Consider the following 21,719-nt stretch of genomic DNA (forward strand, 5'->3'; position numbering starts at 1 on the left):
GCCATTCAGAGATAATCCCTAATGGCTGCAGTTTAACTAACCTTCCATTTTTGTATGTGCCAGTAATAAATATCCCTATTATAGGTCTTTAAAAATTAGACATGTGTTCTCTATTTTGAAATCATTTATTTACATCAATATATAAGGAGGCACTTTCTACCTAATATTAATTATACTCCCCCATTATCATTTTTAGTTTATAAATAGCATTTTATTTTCTAGACATACAAGTTCCCCCGCTATCCAAAAGTTCACTTTATGCCACTTTGTTTTTATGACGGGCTATGTTTGTACCTGTTTTTGCTAACCAAAAGAAATCAGAAGAGGGCTTTTGCTTTTATGAAATTACAGTCGTTTCTTTGCTTTATGCCATTCTGGCTTATGAAAGGTTTTGGAAAAGGCAAGGGTATTCTTTCAGTGAGTCACAATGGCTTACTGATGACTCTAAAATTTTGGCCCCTGAGGTCAACCAGTGGAAGCTTATTAGACTCTCTGGCCTCTGCGCTCTTAGATCACCGATTAGCCTTACGCTAGCTACTCAGTGGCTGAACCGGGGGGAGTATGTGCGACTGCAAATATATCTCGTTGTTTCTACACTGATGTTTCTGGAGAGGGGGAACAAAGGGCTAACATTCTCAACGTTTTTTTTTTTTTTTTATTTATTTTTGGGACAGAGAGAGACATAGCATGAACGGGGGAGGGGCAGAGAGAGAGGGAGACACAGAATCGGAAACAGGCTCCAGGCTCCGAGCCATCAGCCCAGAGCCTGACGCGGGGCTCGAACTCACGGACCGCGAGATCGTGACCTGGCTGAAGTCGGACGCTTAACCGACTGCGCCACCCAGGCGCCCCAGGGCTAACATTCTCTAATTAGGTAGCCTGCTGGCTACATAATTTTAAGAACGCCACTCAAGGGCGCCTGGATGGCTCAGTCAGTTAAGTGTGGGACTCCTGATTTCGGCTCAGGTCATGATCTCACAGTTGGTGGGTTCGGGCCCTGCATAAGGCTCTGCACTGTTAGTGCTTGGGATTCTGTCTCTACCTCCTTCTGCCTCTCCCTCGCTCTCTTTCTCTTGCTCTCTCAAAATAAATAAAGACCCTTAAAAAAATTAGTTGCTTTCAATTATTCACAACTATACACAATGTTGTGATGGGCTATTCTCTACATATCACTGGGACTCATAATCAAACAATTAGAACAAATCCCTAGAAGTAGAGTTACTGGATCAAAGGGTATAACCTTTGATTTTACAAATTACCATAATAGTGGCACATTGTGCAATTTATCCTCCTTCCTGTAGTGTAGGAGTATCTATTTTTTTTACACCCTCTTTCTTTTGAATCTTTGCTATTCTAAGAGGTGAAAAAGCACTTTCAGACATCAACTGTGTTTCTATGATTATAGAATGGTCAGATTTATCCTTAAAATTCAATTTAGAGCAGTATAGATGGATGATGCAGCGAGACCTCCCCAAATCCACCCTTCCACAAAAGTAATGACGAAACTGGCAAAAAATGGTCAACATCAGCTTTTTCAGAACTCCAGAAATTAACCGAAGATTTGCAACAATCTGAAGAACATTTGTTCAAGAGAAATAGCTAATGTGGGTGAGAACAGTGAGTTTTGGGGCATTTAACTTGCACTATTTCCATCCCCCTTTCCCAGCTCTGCAACAGCCTTGACAGCGAATTGTCTTCCAGCCCTGGCGGCTGTGAAAATCAGCAGTAAAAATATTCAATATTCAATATTCAATAGGCAGAGATCAGCAGAATGGATTGAAAGAAGAAAACAAATTATGATCTAACTACATGCTGGCTACAAGAGACCCACTTGAGACTCAAAGACAAAATGGATTGAACGTCCAAAGATAGAAAAAGACACAAGGGGTGCCTGGCAGGCTCAGTGGGCAGAGCTTGAGACTCTTGATCTCGGGGTTGTGAGTTCGAGCCCCACGTTTGGTGTAGAGATTATTTAAATAAATAAAACTAAAAAAAAAGAAAAGAAAAGAAAAAAAAGAGAAAAACACATGTGCAAGAGTAACCAAAAGAAGAGCTGGGTGACTATACTAATATTAGACAAAATAAACCTTCCGACAAATTTGTTACTAGAGACAGAGGTATTTTATAATGAAGAAGGTTAAATCCATCAAGAAAGTCTAATAATTACAAACATATGCACTGAAAAACAGAGACCCAAAATACATGAAGCAAAAACCTAACAAAATCGAAGGGAGAAGTAAACAAATGAACAGCTCAAGATTTTCAATACTGGATGGAACAACCAGCTAGAACAACAAATAAAAAGATTTGAAAAACACTATAAACCAACTAGACCTAATGCATATTAATAGCTACTTGACCCAAAACTAGCAGAATTCACATTCTTCTCAAGTGTTCAGACAGCAATACTCTTCAAATTGATATACATATTAAACAGCATCCCTCCTAAATCCCAGTTATTTTTATTTATTTATTTTTTGCTGGGGTTTGCAAGAATGGACAAGGTGATCCCAAAATTTACACAGAAATGCAAGGGGTCCAGAGAAGTCAAAACTATCTTGCAAGAGAAGCACAAAGGTGAAGGACTCACACTTTCCAATTTCAAAACTTACTACAGAGCTACAATAATCAAGACATTGTGATACTGGCTTCATGACAGACATACACATCAATGAAACAGAATTAAGACTCCAGAAATAAATCCTTATGTTTATGGTCAACTGATTTCTGATGAGGGTGCCAAGAAAATTCAAGGGGAAAGAATAATCTTTCAGTAAGTGATGTTGGGACAACAGAACATCCACATGCAAAAAAATTTAAAAAATACATAAATAAAGTTGGGCCTTTACCTTATATTGTATACAGAACCTAACTCAAAATAAGTCACTAACCAAAATGCAAGTGCTAAAAACCACAAAACTCCTAGAAGAAAACATAGGTGTAAATAGCCATAGCCCTACATTAGGCACATTTCTTAGGTACAATATCTACAGCATAAGCAGCCAAAGAAAAAGTAGATGGATTGGACTTCATCAAAATTAAAAACCTTTGTGTATCAAAGGATACTTTCAAGAAAGTGAAAAGACAACCCACGGAATAGGAGACTACTATTTGTGAATCATATTTCTGAAGAGCCTAGTGTCGATTTTTATAAAGAATGTTTGCCATCACCAATAAAAAGGGAAATAAGCCTATTAATATAACGAAAGATTTTCACAGACATTTCTCAAAAGAAGATATACAAGCGGCGGTAAGCAAATGCAAACATCATTAGTCATCGGAGCAATCAAAACCACAATGAGGTACCATTCGACAACCACTAGGAAGCCTAAAACAAAAAGAGCAGACAATAACAAGTGTTGGTTAGATATGGAGAAAGTGGGACCCTAATATATTACTGGTCGGGTTGCTAGATGGTGCAGCCACGTTGAAAATGGTTTTGCGGTTCCTCAAAATGTAATCACCGACTTACCAAATGGTTGAGAAATTTTACTTCCAGGAATAGCCAAGAGAAGGCAAAATACACGTCCACAGAAAAAACTGTCCGTGAATGTTCACAGCAGCATTATTTGTAATAGAGCTCACAAGTCTGATCATCCCAAGTATCCATCAACTGATTAATAGATAAATGAAATATGGTATATCCATACAATGAAATATTATGTGTCAATAAAAAGGAAGCACTAAAATGTGCTACCACATGGATGAACACAAAGTCCTACATGTTATATGATTTCACGTATATGAATTGTTCAAAAGAGGCAAATCCATAGAGATAGAAAGTAAATTAGCAGCTGCTGAGGGTGAAGGAGGGAAGGTGTCCTAAATTAGAGAGGAGTGACTTTCTGTTTCCAGTCTGTCTTGTAGGCAGCTTAGAAGTCATCACTCCATCCTAACTGGTAAAAAGGTGAACAAAATGAAAAATTAGTAACTCTTAGATCCATCAGAGATGTGAAGACATAGGGCAAAGTGTTGTCCCCCAAATTGGAGAGACAGACATGTGAATACAGAGAATCACAACATACTGGAACAGAAACTATGAGAAAAAACTTCCAAAGGAACCAGTGCTGTGGTAAGAAAACCTAGATTGTATCTGACAAATTGCTGGAGGCTCAGCATGGGCAAGTCTGAAAACTCAAAACTCTGGGGCCACATGGTCATAAGAGAATGGAAAAGGAACCATTATGAAATACACCTGAGCATTCTGTTCTTCCTAATGAGGGCTGGTCTTAAGAGAAATTATTTTACCAGAGTATAAACTATCGGGGTTTTATCAGAGCCTAACTTCTGGCTGGGATAACAAAGAAAAAAAGAGAGAACACCAATGACTAGTATCAGAAACAAAAGAAGAGGTCACCACAGAGCTCATGGACATTAAAAGGATAATAAAGGAATACTCTTAATAATTCTATGCCCAGAAATTTGATTACCTACACGAAATGGACCAATTCCTTGAAGGATACAATTTGTCCAAAGCTCACACAAAAAGAAATACAAAAACTGAACAGGCCTATATCTAGTAAAGAAATTGAATCAATAATTAATGACCTCCCAATCAGAAAGCAGGCCCGGAAGGGTTCACTTGTGAATTCTACCAAACACTTAAGGAAGAAATTATACCAGTTATCTATAGTCTCATCTCTTCCAGGAGACAGAAGCAGAGGGATCCATGGTAACTTATTCTATGAGACACCATTTTCCTAGTATCAAAAGCAGACAAATACATTACAAGAAAATAAGACTACAGAATACAAGGACAAGCTCCAGACTGGGAAAAAGTATTTGCAAATGATATAACCGATAAAGGATTGTTATCCAAAATACATAAGAACTCTTAAAATTCAACGATAAGAAAACTGAGAACTGGATTTAAAAATGGACCAAATACTTGAACAGACAACTCACCAAAGAAGATATGCAAATAACAAACATACGAAAAAAAAAAAATGCTTGCAACATGACATTAGAGACACGCAAATAAAACCACAAAGAGGTATCACTATATGCCTGTAAGAATGGCCCAAATCTGGAACACTGACAATACCAAATGCTGATGAGGGTGCGGGGCAATGGGAGTTTTCGTTCATTGCTGGTGGGGATGCAAAATGGCACAGGAGCTTTGGAGGACAATTGAACAGTTTCCTACGAAACTTAACATACTCTCGTACGATCCAGCCATCACACTCGCTGGCATTCACCCAGAGGAGATGAAAACTTACGTCCACATAAAAAACTGCATATGGGTAATAACAACACTTTTATTCAAAGTTGGCCAAACCTGGAAGCAACCAAGATGTCCTTCAGTAGGTGCATAGATTAACAAACTGTGGTCCATCCAGACAACGAAGTATTATTTAGTACTAAAAAGAAACGAGCTATCAAGCCGTAAAAGGCATAGATAAATCTTAAATGCATATCACTAAGTGAAAGAAGCCAATCTGAAAAGGCTACATACTGTCTGATTCCAACTCTATGACATTCTGGAAAAGGCAAAACTCTGGAGGCACTAAAAAAATCAGTGATTGCCAGAGTGGAGGAGAGAGGGATGGGGGAGGGATGAATAGACAGAGCACAGAAGATTTCAGGGTAGTGAAGCCATTCTGTATGATACTATAATGGTAAATACATGTCATTCATTATACATTTGTCAAAATCCATAGAATGTACAACAATCCACAGAAAGAGTGAAGCCTGAAGTAAACTGTGACTTTGAGTGACAATCAATCACATGTCAATACAGGATCACGGGTTGTAACAAAGGTACCAAATGTGACAAATAAGTAGAACGAATCCCCTGGTAGGGGATGTTGATAAATGGAGCAGGCTATGCATGCATGAGGGAAGGGGTCCCATGGGAAATCTGCCACTCAATTTTGGGGTGAACCTAAAACTGCTCTAAAAAATACAGTCTATTCATATGAAAAAACCAATTGGATAGTGGTGCTATTTGTATAATTCTATGAATATACTAAAGTCCACTGAAGCATAAACTTTAAAAGGGTGAATGTGATGGTGTATGAATTATATCTCAATAAGCTGTTAATAAAAAAAACTTCCATCTAAGCTTTTCTACCTTCTATATGGCTAAATCTTCTGTCACTACCGACACTGCTCCTGAAATACTCTTTCATTCCCAAGTTAGTAACAACCTGTTCAGCTCACTTCCTGCATATACAGTCTGCCCAGTGCGGTCCCTGATCTGCTGCTGCCACTGCCTGCCTGCCTTCCTCCTGCTTCGTCCCTACCTCTTATGAAAACACAGCCTTTTCTGTGACTCACCAGACAGAAAGGCAGGACATTGGCACTTCCGGTTTGCTTCTTGCATAACTGCTTTATTTCAGCAAAAAGCACTTCTGACTTTAAGGAAAAAAAAAAAAAACCTTCTTGATGACAAAAAGAACAATACGTCAGGAATATATACAAATTACAAACTTATAAAGGACAGGATACTGAAATCTCAAAACATCAAAAACAGAAGTGTGGAATTAAGAAAATAGACAAGTTTACAACCACAGTAGGAGGTTTAAAAATAACTCCGTCAGTGAGGGGGGAAAACTCCACATGCTGCTTTTCAGATGGCGTTATTTTTTTTCCCCCAAAAAGGAGAGAGGACATTTTTTTTCCTTTCTTTATTCTTTTTAGGGATTCATTTCTATATACTTTTATGAGCCAACCATACCATACAAACATTTTTATGATGAAGAATTGGCAGGGTATCTCGATATACAGTATATAATATCATTTTTATTTTACATATATTATATATTTTTATTATGCTAATCTAAAAGAAACATACACCTTAAAATAAAAGTTTAGTATATTTCAGTTTTCTCCAATGTCCCCAAAGTACATAAAGGGGTAATTCTACCCAAGTGATTTTACTATCAAGCAAAAATTACATACTAGTGGTTTTTTTATGCTTATAATGTTAAAATGCTGGTGTTAATATTCGTATTCTATTTGTAAATGTAATTAGAATGAACAAAAAAGGTAAAATTATATAAGTAATATAATTCAAAACCAATAAATTTATAGCAAATCTCATACTAAAATATCCATCTTCAAAATATAAATGCTATACACTACAATTGGGGGAAGGATTCCTTAAGAAAGACATATAACGGTCAGAGTTTAAAAGACCACTTAATTGGCCACATCAAAAGATATCATTTAAGGTGGTAAAAAAGCAAGTCATGGACTGGCAGAAGTTTTTTGCGGAGTTTCTATCAAGAATATGCAGACATCTAAACTAATGATTCTTTTTCTTAAACACAGACCAACAAAAACTGATCATGGAATTACATCAGCACTTTAAGATAGAGGATATCCAATGGTAAAGAAATATACAAAGTACTCAATCTTGGGGTGTCTGGGCACAGTCAGTTAAGCGTCCTACTCTCAATCTCGGCTTAGGTCATGATCTCATAGTTCATGAGTTTGAACCCCATATCAGGCTCCGCACTGATGGCATGGAGCCTGCTTGAGATTCTTTCTCTCCTTCTCTCTGCCCCTCCCCTACTTGTGCTTGCACTCTCTCTCTCTCCCTCTCTCTTGTAACCCACCAAGTCTGGGATTTGTTACAGTAGTTCTAAGGAATGGACACAGGCAGTATTCACCACAGTCGAACATACACGTTCACTGTGAATCATCAATCCTATTTCTACTCGACAGAAAACCAGGCACATGTATTCAGTCAAAAAACGTCAAAATAATATTCATAGCAGCATTATTCACAACAGTTGCAAAGAGAAAACCATTCAGATATCCATCAAAAATAGGATGGATAAATTGTTTAAAATTTAGGATGGATAGTCATTTAATTGAATTTAAATGAATGATATACAGTAATAAAAATGAAAAACTACAGTGACACACAACATGAATTTATCTAATAAACACTATTTTGAACACAAGTTGACACAAAAGGATGCATTTAATTTCAGTTTATATTAAGTTCAACAGAGGCAAAACGATGGTATTATAAGTCAAGGTAATAGTTACCCTTGGGGGAGAGGGGGTGAGGTTGTGATTGGAAAGGGGCACAAGGGAGCTTCTGGGGTACTAATAATATCCGTCTCTTGTGGTGGATGGTAATTACACGGATGTGTTCACTCTGTGATAATTCCTTAAACTGAGCACTTATAATTTATAGCTTGTTATATATATGTATACATCATCAAAATAATATTAAAAACAATTTAAAAAATAACTCAGTAATTAATGAAACGTACAAGAAATTACTAAGGACTTAGAAGATCTGAATAACTCAATTAACAAGTTTGTTCTAATAGGCATAACATAGAACCTTGTCCCCAAAAATATGAAATCACAATTTCAAGCACATGTGGAACATTTATAGAAACTGACCACATACGACAACACAAGCAGTGTTTTCAATGATAAATGGTGAGCTATATAAACCATGTCATGTTTATGGATGGTAAAATTTAATACTGTAAAGTTGAAAGAAAGACCAACCTCAAATTTATCTATGTATTTATTCAAATTCAAATCAGCTTTGTTTTCTGGAATTTGATGACCTGAAGTTAAAATTTACAAGGGAGAGTAAAGGATCAAGACTAGCCAAGAAAATTCTGAAGAACAAGAAGGTAGGCGGATTTGATGCACTTGATATCAAGATTATGCTAAAAGGAGTGACTTGATACATTTTACGTTGGTGCAGGAGCAGTAAACAGATCAACCAAGCAGAGAACCCAGAGAAAGACACACATATGTAGTAAAACTTGACATATGTCCCAGGTACCATTGATATCAATGGGAAGGAAGACAACCAGAAAGGTTAACAAAATAATAAACATACCCACTTAAAGGCCTCAGAGAGCTGAAAAGCAGGGAAGAATTACCAGGGCAATATCTGGGGAAGGAAAGGTCTAGAGAAGTGAGCACAGGATTTGGGGCCTCTTTCCCCGGGGGTAACCGCTGAATCTGGAGGTAGCAGCTGAGAGCCCGAGGGAAATGGGTTGTAGTGAATCACCACCACTTTGCACCCAAAGTGAGGGTGTGCCCACGGAAACCTGTGTATGCAGGGACTACAGCCCAGCTCTTTGGCCACCAGAAGACCTAAAGCGAAAACACCGGCAAATAACAGAAGCTTCAGACACTGCTGATGGGAGTGTGAAATGGTGCATTCACTTTGGAAAATACTTTTGCCTTATCTACTGAAGTTAAAGATATGCATTGCCTATGTGCCTGCAATTCTTTTGCTAGGTATATAGCCAATAGAAATGTGTGCCCATGTACATCCAGAGATACGTATCTGAATATTCACAATAACATTATTTGTAATAACCGCATACTGGAAACACACACACAAATCTATAAACAGTAGAATGGCGAAACAAATGGTGGTATTTTCATGCAATAGAATATATATGGCAATGAATGAATTACAAGTGAATAAACCATATAAAATGTATGCACCTTATAAGCATAATCTTGAGCAAAAGAAGCTAGGCACAGAAGTTTATATCGAAGTTCAAAAACATGCCGTTTGATTCCCTTTGAATAAAAGTTAAAACACAAGGAAAAACGAAACTACAGGATTCAAGGATACATGTTTAAGTATTAAAACTAAAGAGAACAGCCAGGAAGGGGTTCCCTTAAAGAACAGTGGCCAACTGCTTGGGGAGGGGCACCAGAAGAGCTTCAGTAGTCTTGGCAATGTTCTGTTTCTTGACAAGGGTGCTGGACACACAGATACTTTGTGGTAACTCTGTGCTGTGTATTTTGAATTTGTGGACTCTTCTTTATATGTATGTATATATTTCACAGTTTAAAAGAAAACGGTAGGGGCGCTTGGGTGGCTCAGTTGGTTAAGCATCTGACCTCGGGTCAGGTCATGATCTCAAGGCTGTGCTGACAGCTCAGAGCACGGAGGCTGCTTCAGAGTCTGTGTCTCTCCCTCTGCCCCTCCCCTGCTCACACTGAGTCTCTCTCTCTTTCAAAACTAAATAAAGAAACATTAATAAAAAATAAAAAGGTAAGGCGGATGATGGATTTACTCTTCAACAAACGGTATTGGGTCAATTGAACAGATATATAGCAAGCAAATATGAAATCCTTATCTGTCATACTCAAAAATCAATTATAGGTATATAGAAAACCTATGAAAAAGCAAAATCTTGTAAATTTTAATAGGTACTAAGGGATAGGTCTTCATATTCTAGGGGAAGACAAAGAATTCCCGAAGAAAATACAGTAATACAACCAATAAAGGAAATGAGTGAGCTGACTATATTAAGATGAAAACTCTTCCATAAGCAACAAGCAAAAAAGGCAACCCATGCATTGAGAGGTAATTTTTAACTTGCAAACAATAACCAGAATGAGTTTAAAAGGTGTGTATATTAGGGTGCCTGAGCATCCAACTCTTGATTTTGGCTCAGGTCATGATCCCAGGACAGTGGGACTGAGCCCCACATTGGGCTCCACGCTGAGCATGGAGACTGCTTAAGTCTCTGCTCTTCTCTCTCCCCCTCTCCCCTTCTTGCATGCCCTCTCTTTCTCTCTCTAAAATAATAAAAATAAATAAAGATAACTCCACTGGGGGTTGGAATGAGGGGGAGACAAGATGAGGGTGGGAAAAGGTAACCCACACTGAAAGCCACCTGCTGGCTGAGAAGTGTGTGAAACACAGTAGGGCCTGTGCACGCAACGGAACTAGATGGCGGTCTAAATAAGTGAATTAAAGCCACATGTAGCAACATAAAAAAAATAAATCTCAAGAACAATGCTGATGGAACAAAACCCACGATGTAAAATCATCTAAATAAAATTAATCATGAATATTAAGCATCCAATATTACATATTGCTTATTGACATATACATATGTAGTAAAAATGTGAAAAAAAATATGCACAGGAATGATATATGCCAACTTGAGGCCAGTAACTTCTGGGGGAGGGAGAGAAATCAATCCGAGAAGGTTATACAAAGTCTTTAAATGCATCTGTATCATTTTATTTCTGTGAAGATACAGATTTAAAGCAAGTTCTCTAGAATTTTATGCTCTCCCAGATCACTGAAATCGTTTCTAAAAACAAACAAACTCCACTTCCTTAGCTCTTCTCGCCTTTATTCTTACATCGAGCTATGAGTTTAGACCACGTGGCACTGGCCCATGACAGACTTTGATGTTAAGGCACCACTTTACACGGACAGAAGCTTAAGGGACAGCCCTAGGAATGCTTACTATTTGCTTTCCTGGGGGCATGTTATTGTGGATATAACTTACTCCCTCCCACAGCATCTCTTTGTGAAGGTACAGGAGTAGCTCGGTACCAGAAGCAGCTAACTCGTTTTAAAGACAAATGAATCTTCTAGCAGGCCACAATTACCTCCTTTTCTTGGTTGCTAAGAGATGCTTAACTACACTTGTGAATTGCTGCTAAGACAGGTACCTGGTTCTGCGATTTGTATTTCAATTCTTAATCTCACCCTCCAATCCTTACTGTCCTTTCATAACAGACTTTTCAGGTGATTTACTTTATCCTCCTGTGTGTGCGTATTTGTAGACACATGCATGCTAATCGACAGCCATAAGGGGAAACTGTCATAAATTTTATTGTATTAAAATTTATGACTCCATCAAAAGACACAATTAAGAGAATAGATGGCAAGCTGCAAAGCAGATGTTTGCAGTACGTACAACAAAAGGCTCACATCCACAGCATGTAAGGAACTCCTAAAAAGCAGCAGGAAAATGATAGATAATCCAAACGAAAAATGGACAGAGATGTTATAAATGACAGAGCTAAAATTCCAACCTGATCTTACTTTATTTTAAAACAATTATTGTTTCGCTTATTATTTGTTAACACTCTCCCGAGCCACATCATCAATCACTGTTTACCCCATGGTCATGGTAGAAAATCTTCCAAATTATTTTCCTTTTTGAGGGCGGGGTTAATAACCTTCCCTATAATAATTGTATGTATATCATTCTAGAGATCAGATTATACTAAATACACTCGTCAGCAATCCGCCTTTTTCATATAATTCATCCTATAAAAAATATTGCATTGATTGTACCAGTATGGCTTCAATGAAGAATTTGAAAGATTTCCAATATACAGACACACGAGTAGTGTCCACATGTGGCTGGTTTGCCACACGCTTACCAGCAGGAAGTACATGTCCCGGGTTCAAACTCATAAATGGTGATCAGAAAACTTCCTCCAAGCTTCCTTCAAGTCGTACGAGCAAAGAAGTTGAGGAGTATAATAATATGGAAACAGAAAGCCTGAAGGATGGAAGGGGTTTCAAAAAGGAACAAGTGGCTAAAAATGAACAAAGGAATGTGGAAAAGGGAAGAAGAGTTAAATATAAAAAAAAAAAAAGTAGGACGTCTTTCAGGAAGAGCCTTGTTAATCGGGCCATGAATCTGAGCCAAGTATACCAAAGTCTGAGGAGCAAGATCAAGTTTCTGATTTCATAATTTAAGATCAATACAGGATGTGAGAGCCAACCCAACTGAGAGCGGGTATCATAACTCGGCTCTTACTTTTAACTACTTCTAAGTTTCCTATAGGTCTTCCCTTTGAGGTGCAATTTCTTTTCTCAAGTTTTAGTCATTTTCCCTGCCAATGCTGAATTTTATATGGAGAAAATCCCCAAAACTCACTTGGGAGTTTTTGCAACAGAACAAAGTCCAGGGTTCACACTGTTAAAGAAAATGTTCAGACCGTGGGTTGTACCTGAATGACTTCAAAGGGGCTTCATTTTAAAACCTAAGAGAAGAGAAATATTTCCGGGTTCAAGAATAAATGTTTAGGGAAAGCATTGCTGGGGAATCTATCTTGGTTCAAAGGAGCGCTTGGGGTGTGGGATCTACCTTGGTATTGTATCAAAAGTAAAGCTTAATGGGTTGTGACCATTTCAAAATTTAATTTAATTTAAGTTAGAATGGCACATTCGAAAAGAAAAGTGGAGGAGAAAAAAGCTGGACAGTCTAGGAACCATGGTCTGTAAGGCGGCCCCCGAGTCAAAGTCTGAGAAATTATCATCGTATTTGTGCTCAGATATTCATGTAACAGAAAACCAGAAAAATAAAGACTAAAAGAGAGAGTACGGATACATGTTGATAAGCTTAAATATGTTATGGGAATGCTTCCTGTGGGCTGCGGGCTCTCACGGGCGCTTAAATAATGTAGGCACCGAAGGATTACAGTAGAGCAGCTGGCTCGTGCTGATGTGTTATCACAGGGAAAAGAAGACAGTAAAGACAATATGCAAATCTACGTGGCACTGCAACCCTGCTCGATCTCACTCACTATTGGGTGATGTGTGTCCCTCTCTGGAGGAAAAAAATAATAATAACAAAATTAATTCCCCAAGCTCCAGGAAGGCTGAGAATCTGGAAAGACGAAAGCACATCTGCATAAAAACTTGAAGATTGATACCAAAAGTCTTAGAAACATGAAAAGCAACAGCAATAATCCAAAGTACTTTCAGCTGGTTTTGCCTGTGGCCCGCACTGCCTTTTCCAGAGTTCTCCAGGACCAGAGGGGAGGCTGATAGTACCCATTTCCAGGTGTTTCTCGCACATATATACCAAAGGAGGCACCGCAAGGTCTGCTTTGGATTAAAGTTATGGACACCAGATTTCAAAACCAAGAACAAAATGTTTCAGGAGTTCATTTCAGTTTTGTCTCACCAAAACCAGAGAATTTGGGGAAAGGAGAATGCTATAGTTCTGAATTCCCTTAATGATTTAAGGAAGTGGAGAGCCAAAGGCATTTTCATATATTAGTCCCCCCCACCCACCAAAAAAAGACTGTGACTACATCCTGACATTAAAAAATATTTTTGACAGTGTTCCCTAATTACCAACAGTGATGGCTGTGGCTAGCAGGACGTAATTAATGAGCGGCATTGCTCTTATTATGCTTAAGATCATCTGCAATATTGCCAACAGACTTGACTTAAGGTCTGAGAAAAGAGCACCATGAAATGGCTTTGATCTCATAGAATTACAAGGTAGGCTTTAAGAATATTCCCAAGTGGGGCGCCTGCGTGGCTGAGTGGGTTAGGCTTCTGACTTCGGCTCAGGTCATGGTCTCGCGGTTTGTGAGTTCAAGCCCCACGCCCGGCTCTGTACTGACAGCTCCAAGCCTGGAGCCTGCTTTGGAATTGGTGTCTCCGTCTCTCTCTGCGCCCCCCACCCCCCACCTTTCATGCTCGGTCTGTCTCTCTCTCTCTCAAAAATAAATAAACATGTTAAAAAATTTATTTTAATAGTCACAAGTGATCAGGGAGTCCTAAAGAAAAAATAATAGATTTATTATCTTAATTTGTAGCATAATGCATCACCAAGGAATAAATGAAACTGGCAAAATATTTTTAGATGCATGTAATGCCTGTACATTGAATGGCAAGTTACTGTGGAGACTTTAGTTACGGTATCTGATCATCAAAACAATGTCATCTTATTCTAATTAATATAATATACTATTACACAAAAACTAGATATCCATGAGCAATGTCAGGTAAAAACTAGGATAAATAGAGAGAGCCAAAGCATAAGAGACTCTTAAAAACAGAACAAACTGAGGGTTGATGAGGGGTGGGAGGGAGGGGAGGGTGGGTGATGGGTATTGAGGAGGGCACCTTTTGGGATGAGCACTGGGTGTTGTATGGAAACCAATTTGACAATAAAGTTCATATATTGAAAAAAACAACAACAACAACAAAAAAAACAAAAAAACAAACTAGGATAAATAATCTGTAATGTCCAGATAATTGAAGAACTGAATTTATGTGGTAGAATCAGGTGATGACCTACCTAAGGAACTGAGGTAAACTGATGAGCATTAAGTCACAATATATATATATGTCTTTACAGACACAATGTACTTGCCTTGTATAAAATGTGGATAAAAAAATGTGTACTGATAAACATTTCCATTTCTCTAGCTAAAATGTAAACAGTGACATAAGAAATAAAACTATGTGTGTGTGCTTCTTACATCTTCTGTGTAGTTGATAAATTTTATTTTACTGGACAGCAAACTAGAGAGATCATGTCCCATATAACGAAGGCCTTCCTCTCCTCTTACTCTCTACCCAACAAAAGCACATCTCTTTTATGAGGCCCTTCTGGGCAAAATTCATTTTGTTTTTCATTTTTTGTATCTCTTTAGATGCCCAGTACCAAGCACATAGTAGATAAGCCCTCAAAACATTTTCTATCTTGATTCAACATTCGAAGAAATCAGAAAAGCTGTCTTATTCTGTTCCCAACTATGATATGCACTGCATTCAAAATACTATATCCAAAGATTAAGGAACAACCACTGAACACAGATATGAAGACAGAAATACATATAGAGAGATTATAGCTAAAATTCTGATGGTAATTGCTTACCTTAAATCTTGGGAACTGATTGCCTTGTATTTTAGCTTGCTTTTCAGGCACTTTTCATGGTAGCTACAGAGGGCAAGTGGCTGATAAAACATTCTTAAAAAGTTACTTGTTTCAAAAGCCCATAACTTGTAACCCTGAAAAGATTCTGAAATGCATGAATAGGTGAATAGGTAACTCAGCTCTATATGGGATATTGGTTCCTGAACCTTTTTGTTTTTTATTTTTTGTGGAGGAAGGGAGGTGGGAGGATCTTAAGCGGGCTCCACACGCAGCATGGAGCCTGACACAGGGCTGGATCCCATGACCCTGGGATCATGACCTGAGCGGAAATCAAGAGTCAGACGCTCAACTGACTAAGCCACCCAGGCGTCCCTCCTGAACTCTTTATCAATCCTACATACAAAAGAAATGCTATAAAGGACTGCATATTTATTTTGATACAGATATTAATGCTTCTAGAAAAATAAAATATTTAAAAGGACCAGAAGCCAACATTCTTCTTTACCAAAAAACGTATAGTATGGAAAGCGTATTTTAATATGTCAGATTGTGTTTTAATCAGCTAGTGGAGATATCTCACTTCCTTCTCTTTGTTTTTTATCCTATCAGAAGGATATTTAATATTTACTGTTGGCAGGTCTGCAATGTCTGCCTCTAACAGGATGTCAGGAATCTTTTCCATTCCCCCAACACACACGCACTGAACTCCAGCTCGAAGTGAGTTTTCTATGCCCCTGCATTATTCTCCATAGTCAATTCTGACTCATCAAGACTTTATCATCCTCAAAATCCGTATTTATACCTGTTAGGATTTCATGTAATGGGGAGAAGAGTATAAATACTGAATCAGTTCTCCACACAAGCATATCAAGGGTATTTTTCCAATCATTCACTGCTTAGCAGAGATAGAATTATGCCACAGTCTATAGAATTCTGTAAGAGCCGAAGGGCCACGTCACCGAGACACTTCTTGGCTCCACAATGAACTGATTCAGAACCCAGCTGCAAAGTCACTCACATGTGCCAAGAGAGGTTTTGAGTACTCTTTGGGACCCACCCAACACCCAAACAATGATTTAAACAAAACGAAAACAAAACAAAACAGGCTGACTGGCTCCAACACTCCCAGCTCCATCCTGTAGGAAGAGTAGGAAAAGGGCTAGAAAAAGATGTGAGGGGCAGCCTAGGGATTTCCATGTTATTTTCATTTTCTGAGTGTTAAAAGTATAAAATAGGGTCAAATTAAACCTGAACACACGGGCCTGCTCACACATCTGACAAAAGAGTTTACCGTTCTCATTGCACCATGTGCTACCATAGGGTTATTTTTATTATTTAAAAAATCCCCAACCCAGTAGTCAAAATGCAGTGAAATAAGTTTACCCCATGCTCCACACCCTGCATCCTCTTATTTGTATCAGATATTAAAATGATAATCCATTGCCTGTCCAAAGAGCACTCACCTCATTGTCCGACTCCACGAGAACTTGATCATATTCACTAAGCGCTACTAGAAACATGATAGAGGTGACATTTTCAAAGCAGTGTATCCATTTTCTTCTCTCTGACCTCTGGCCCCCTACATCGACCATTCTGTAAGGTTAACAATATTTATATTAATAGCATGTAAAGAAAAAAATTCAACATAAATATAGTTTTACTTATACTCTTAGGAAAAAAACACTCTCTAAAAAGAATGGTCACCCAAGTCAATTCAATGACTTATTAAACATCTACTAATTTTCTGTTACCTAACAGTCAAAGTCAAGACATTCCGGGTAATAAGCCGCTGTGGCTACAAGAAAGTTATCTGATGTGTGTGAAAATGATAACTTTGCAAAAAATCCGGGACTGAAGTCAAGCAAAATGGTGTTTTACCTAATCATGCACAGAAGAGTCAGGAACAAAATATGGTTTGTGGTAAGCTATAAGGGCAAGTACTGACTTCAGTTTCTTTTTCTGTGAAGCGAGAATGAAGATCCTGTGTATTTCTCAAGGACACTAGAAAGGACTGTAAATACATTTAAAAGATACAAGATGCTATGTATTTCAATATGGGTGTGTGTGATGCTTCAACTAAGTGCAAACAGGACTCCACTGATACTTTATCCAAAGGGTATCGTGACTTGCTTTCTCCTTCCAATATTGGCAATAATTTGGGACAAGTCCAGTCATGTTGCGTAACCTGACTCAACTGGCCTTATGCACAAACCAACTTGTTAACCTGCTACAAGTCAGGTGTATAAAATGTCAAGACGCTGTAAGAGGCATCATTTGAGCTCTTTCAAGGATGTGTTTTTAACACAACTGTGTGCTAGTTACTAGTTAGGAACCACCAACGACATCAATTAATTTGAGTTTTAGTGTTCGTATGAAAATATCAAGCAATACTTGGTACTGAATCCAAGTTGCTTCAAACTGTTCAATCCGTATCTCAACTAACACGTGCACCACATTTGTGGGATAAAATGCTATCAGAGAATGAAAGCTGTAGGTACACAAGTTTGAGAGTAGGGCTCTTGGAGCATTTCTTAAAAACTGCAGTTATTCCTGGTGTCTCTCTGCCTCCAAGCATTAAACATAAACTAAGAAATCGAGGATCGTCTAGGGACTGTTTCTCAAAGTTCTCTAAGGCAAAGAAGAGATATTTAAGGGGCAAAGCAATGGATTCAGGGAGACCTATAAACTATGGACATCAAAACTAAAATTCTTAAGTTTTTAGAAATATTAAATTCTAGCTCTTTCCCCATGCCAAACAAACAATTCGCTACTCATTCACATGAAATCCTCACTCTATAAAACCCTGTCACTCTGAGCCCTGTAAGATGCTTCTGATGGTGGCAGGGAATTACTCTTCTTGGCCATTACTTTTACTGTGGTGGCAAAAACGTCCTCTACGGCTAGTGTACGTGGTGTAATAAAAACGAGATGCTTCAGAATTCATTAATAATTATAAAACAATGAGGAGATGAAAATCTCTACGAAATGCCCTACATTTTCTGAAAGTATTCTGTCGTAGAGTTATAAGAGGAAAGAAATTTGGGTGTTCCCAATGAAAGATCTTTAAATGGCAGGAACTCAAAGCTTAAGTGATCCAGAAGGCTGGAACTATAAGGAACGCTGGCGATCATCTAATGCAACCATTTTAGAGATGAAAAAAAGGAGGTTCAGAAATATTTCCAAAACATCACCCCCTTTACGGATATGTCTATGAGTGTGGCATTTGGCGGTCAGGCATAACTGTAGGGCAGAGACTGATTCGACTAAAGTCCAGAGTACTTTGTCAGGGAATGACAGACAGCCTGCTCATCTGAACCACTGTGGAGTCACTCAGGTCACATTAACTCCTATTTCACACCCCTGTAGCATATGTAGTTGTCTTCGATGGCATAGGCTTCCCCAAAGAACTCAACTCTCTGTGCTCAAAGACATATTCACACGGTTTCATTTCTCAAAGCACAATGTGGTTTGTATTCTAACTAAAAGTACAACAGAGTGATTAAATGAAAGCATATTATTTTTCTCTTCTTAAAAAAAAAATTAGAACACTTCTGAAGTATTACCCACACAGAACAGTAACAGAATTTTTCATTCTTTTTTCCTACATACATTTAGACTGGGCTAACCAATCCATTTTCAAAATGACATATTCTGAAATTTTTCAAGCAAGTTATTTTAGGAATATGAAACACCCCATATTGTTATTGCAACTGAAGAATTTTGCATTGGTACCAGCACGCTTGGGAAACAACACGAAAGCTTGTGACAGCATATGGTTTCTATTATTAGTAGGGTCATAAGATCATTCATGTATTATACAAATCTAAAAATCTATGCTCACAGTTAAAATGATTCTCAAAGAGTAATAGGATCAATGTTTAAGTGACTGATTTTGTTCAACCCCCAGCAAACTAAGATTTCATTGATTTCTTTGTGATCGAATTTGAAATGAGACACCTGCCCACACACCTTTCCTCTACTTCCTCTTTCTGGAACACGTTATTTTATTTGTGTGTCTAATGATAATAATTGGTATAAAGGTGATATTGTTTCAAAGTCTACAATGGATTTCAGTATTTGTAGAGTTCACCAAATGTACTCAAGGCATAGGAGCTGGAAGGTGGGTTTTATGGACTCATTTACTACCTGAAAATGACACTTTGTAAGTCAAAGGGGTATTCGATGATCCCTGTGGTGGGGACTCGAACTCTAAGCACATCTTGTTGCGTAGGCAGGTAGGCGGGGTCGGCAACACGGTCCAAGTCATTAAGATAGCTGGAGGAGGGAAGACACAATGAGAAGGTTAGGACACCATCAGGCCAAATCTCCCTATGGAAATGGAAGGGCAAAAATAAATCCTAACAGGTAGAGAAGAGAAAGAAAAATTTCATCAAGTGACAGAGAAATTTGGAAAGTTGAAAGGTAAAGTCAACCTTCCATTAGTCACAGCAAGGTTACCCATCTATGGATTACTTGCTTCACAGGCTTTCTGATGCCTTCTCTTACTATCAGAACCCATACAAAAAGTAGAGGGGAAAAAGAAAAGAAATTCAATGAGCCTTGTACCTTCTACTTGTTTAGCAGGTCTGATGGGTAAAGCAGGAGGTTAAAGCAAATAGTTTTTGAATTACTTACATAAATTTTATTTGTCTATTTGTATAAATAAACAGATAACAGTTACATATGAGGTCAGGATATATTCATATGTAAGACTTGCTTGGCCCTGGAGAGGATGGGCACAGATATGGTTTCAAGCATATATATTTATATTTTTTATAAATAAATATATATATATATGTATATATATATATATATATATGTATGTATATATATATATATATATTTTTTTTTTTTGGTCTTTTTGCAGAACATCAGTCTTTTCCTGGAATGTATTTCCTCATTCCCCTAAGAGAGGACAGCAGCATACCATGTCTTAAATTCTGTCCAAAGCTGAAGTCATATGTAATTAATGTGAAGCCACAAGATTTGAGATTTCTGGTTACTGAGGTAACAATGTCTAAGGTCAGATATTTCCAGTGTTCAGAGTCATCACACCTAAGCTTTAGTTTATCTGCTTATATGATACTTTCCATTCCTTAAAAAAAAAAAAAAAAGCTTTTCATTTTGAAATAATTTTAGACTTACAAGAAGTCACAAAATTATCACAGAAAATTCCCCCTGTACCCTTCACCCAGCTTTCCCCAATAATAACAACTTACATAATGACAACATACTATCAAAACCAGAAAACTGATATCCATCCAATACTATTAACTTAACTACAGACCTTATTTAGATTTCACCAATTCTTTCTTTTTTTCTTTCTTTTAAGTAGGCTCCACACCCAGGGTAGAGCCCAACGCGGGGTTTGAACTCATGACACTGTGATCAAGACATGAGCTGAGATCAAGAGTCAGACGCTTAACTGAATGAGCCACCCAGGCAACCCCTAGATTTCACCAGTTCTTAAACACACACATTTTTGGGGGGAAGTGCATAGTTCTATGACATTTTATCACATGTAGAGATTCGTACAATCCCCAACACAATCAGGATACAGAATTGTTCTGCCAACCGCAAAGAAAGTGTCTTGTGTGCTACCTCTCCTAAGTCTGGCAACCACACATATGTTCTCCATCAGAGTAATTTTGTCACTTGAAAAATTTTATGTTCCATTTACTTTTCGTTCTCTCAAGTTGCAAAAAAAAAATATTTTGCAACTCTGAGAATGACATGATTTGATATAATTAACAGCCAACTGGTGAAAAGGACTGGTCTGCATGGCACCCTAATGATTTCAAAGACTTGCTACTCTCCTTGGCCCTGGAAAGGATGGGTGGGCACAGATACGGTTTCAAGCACGTAACTACACAAGTGTAGACGCACAGTAACTCACAAGTAAACAAGATTTAAAGAACAGATGGCCCCATTCACTGAATGAGAAGGGATTACAATCATAACACCTTTACGCCCACAAACAAGACAGTAAGTTTTGATATACACAACATGAGATGTCTGGTGCAGAGTGTGTTATAAATCACCAAGTGCACACTCAGTTGACATGTCCTAGGTAGGGGAAGGATTCTGTCTCACACATCGCTATACCTGCCTTAGTACCTAAAAGAGTGCCTGGCAGATAGTCTTATATGAATATTTTTGGGATGGATAGATGGTTTTCCTCTGCTGGTATTTAGTTTTACCATTATTTAAATACCACGGTTACCAGTGGTGTTTCCATATAAATTATATTATTGAATTTGAAACTGCTTGTTGACAAGAAATACTCCATTAATTCGCCAAGATCGATGCATCATTAAAAATAGTAGAGCTAAG

At 38.0% G+C, this 21,719-nt stretch overlaps 1 protein-coding gene across 5 annotated transcripts in view; it reads right to left on the bottom strand.

The window, feature by feature from the left end:
• The window catches only part of LOC132663598 (guanine nucleotide-binding protein G(q) subunit alpha), a 312,825-nt gene that overhangs the window by 62,538 nt on the left and 228,568 nt on the right, over window positions 1-21,719 (bottom strand). For all 5 annotated transcript variants that reach the window (XM_060610013.3, XM_060610016.3, XM_060610018.3 and 2 more), the window contains exons 4-5: window positions 19,533-19,661; window positions 16,850-16,979 (exon numbers count right to left, since the gene is read on the bottom strand). In XM_060610013.3, coding sequence (XP_060465996.1) covers window positions 16,850-16,979; window positions 19,533-19,661 — 259 coding nt within the window. The remainder of the gene's footprint in view (window positions 1-16,849; window positions 16,980-19,532; window positions 19,662-21,719) is intronic.

This window comes from Panthera onca, chromosome D4 (assembly GCF_046562875.1).
Source record: "Panthera onca isolate mPanOnc1 chromosome D4, mPanOnc1 haplotype 2, whole genome shotgun sequence".
Classification (NCBI taxonomy): domain Eukaryota; kingdom Metazoa; phylum Chordata; class Mammalia; order Carnivora; family Felidae; genus Panthera; species Panthera onca.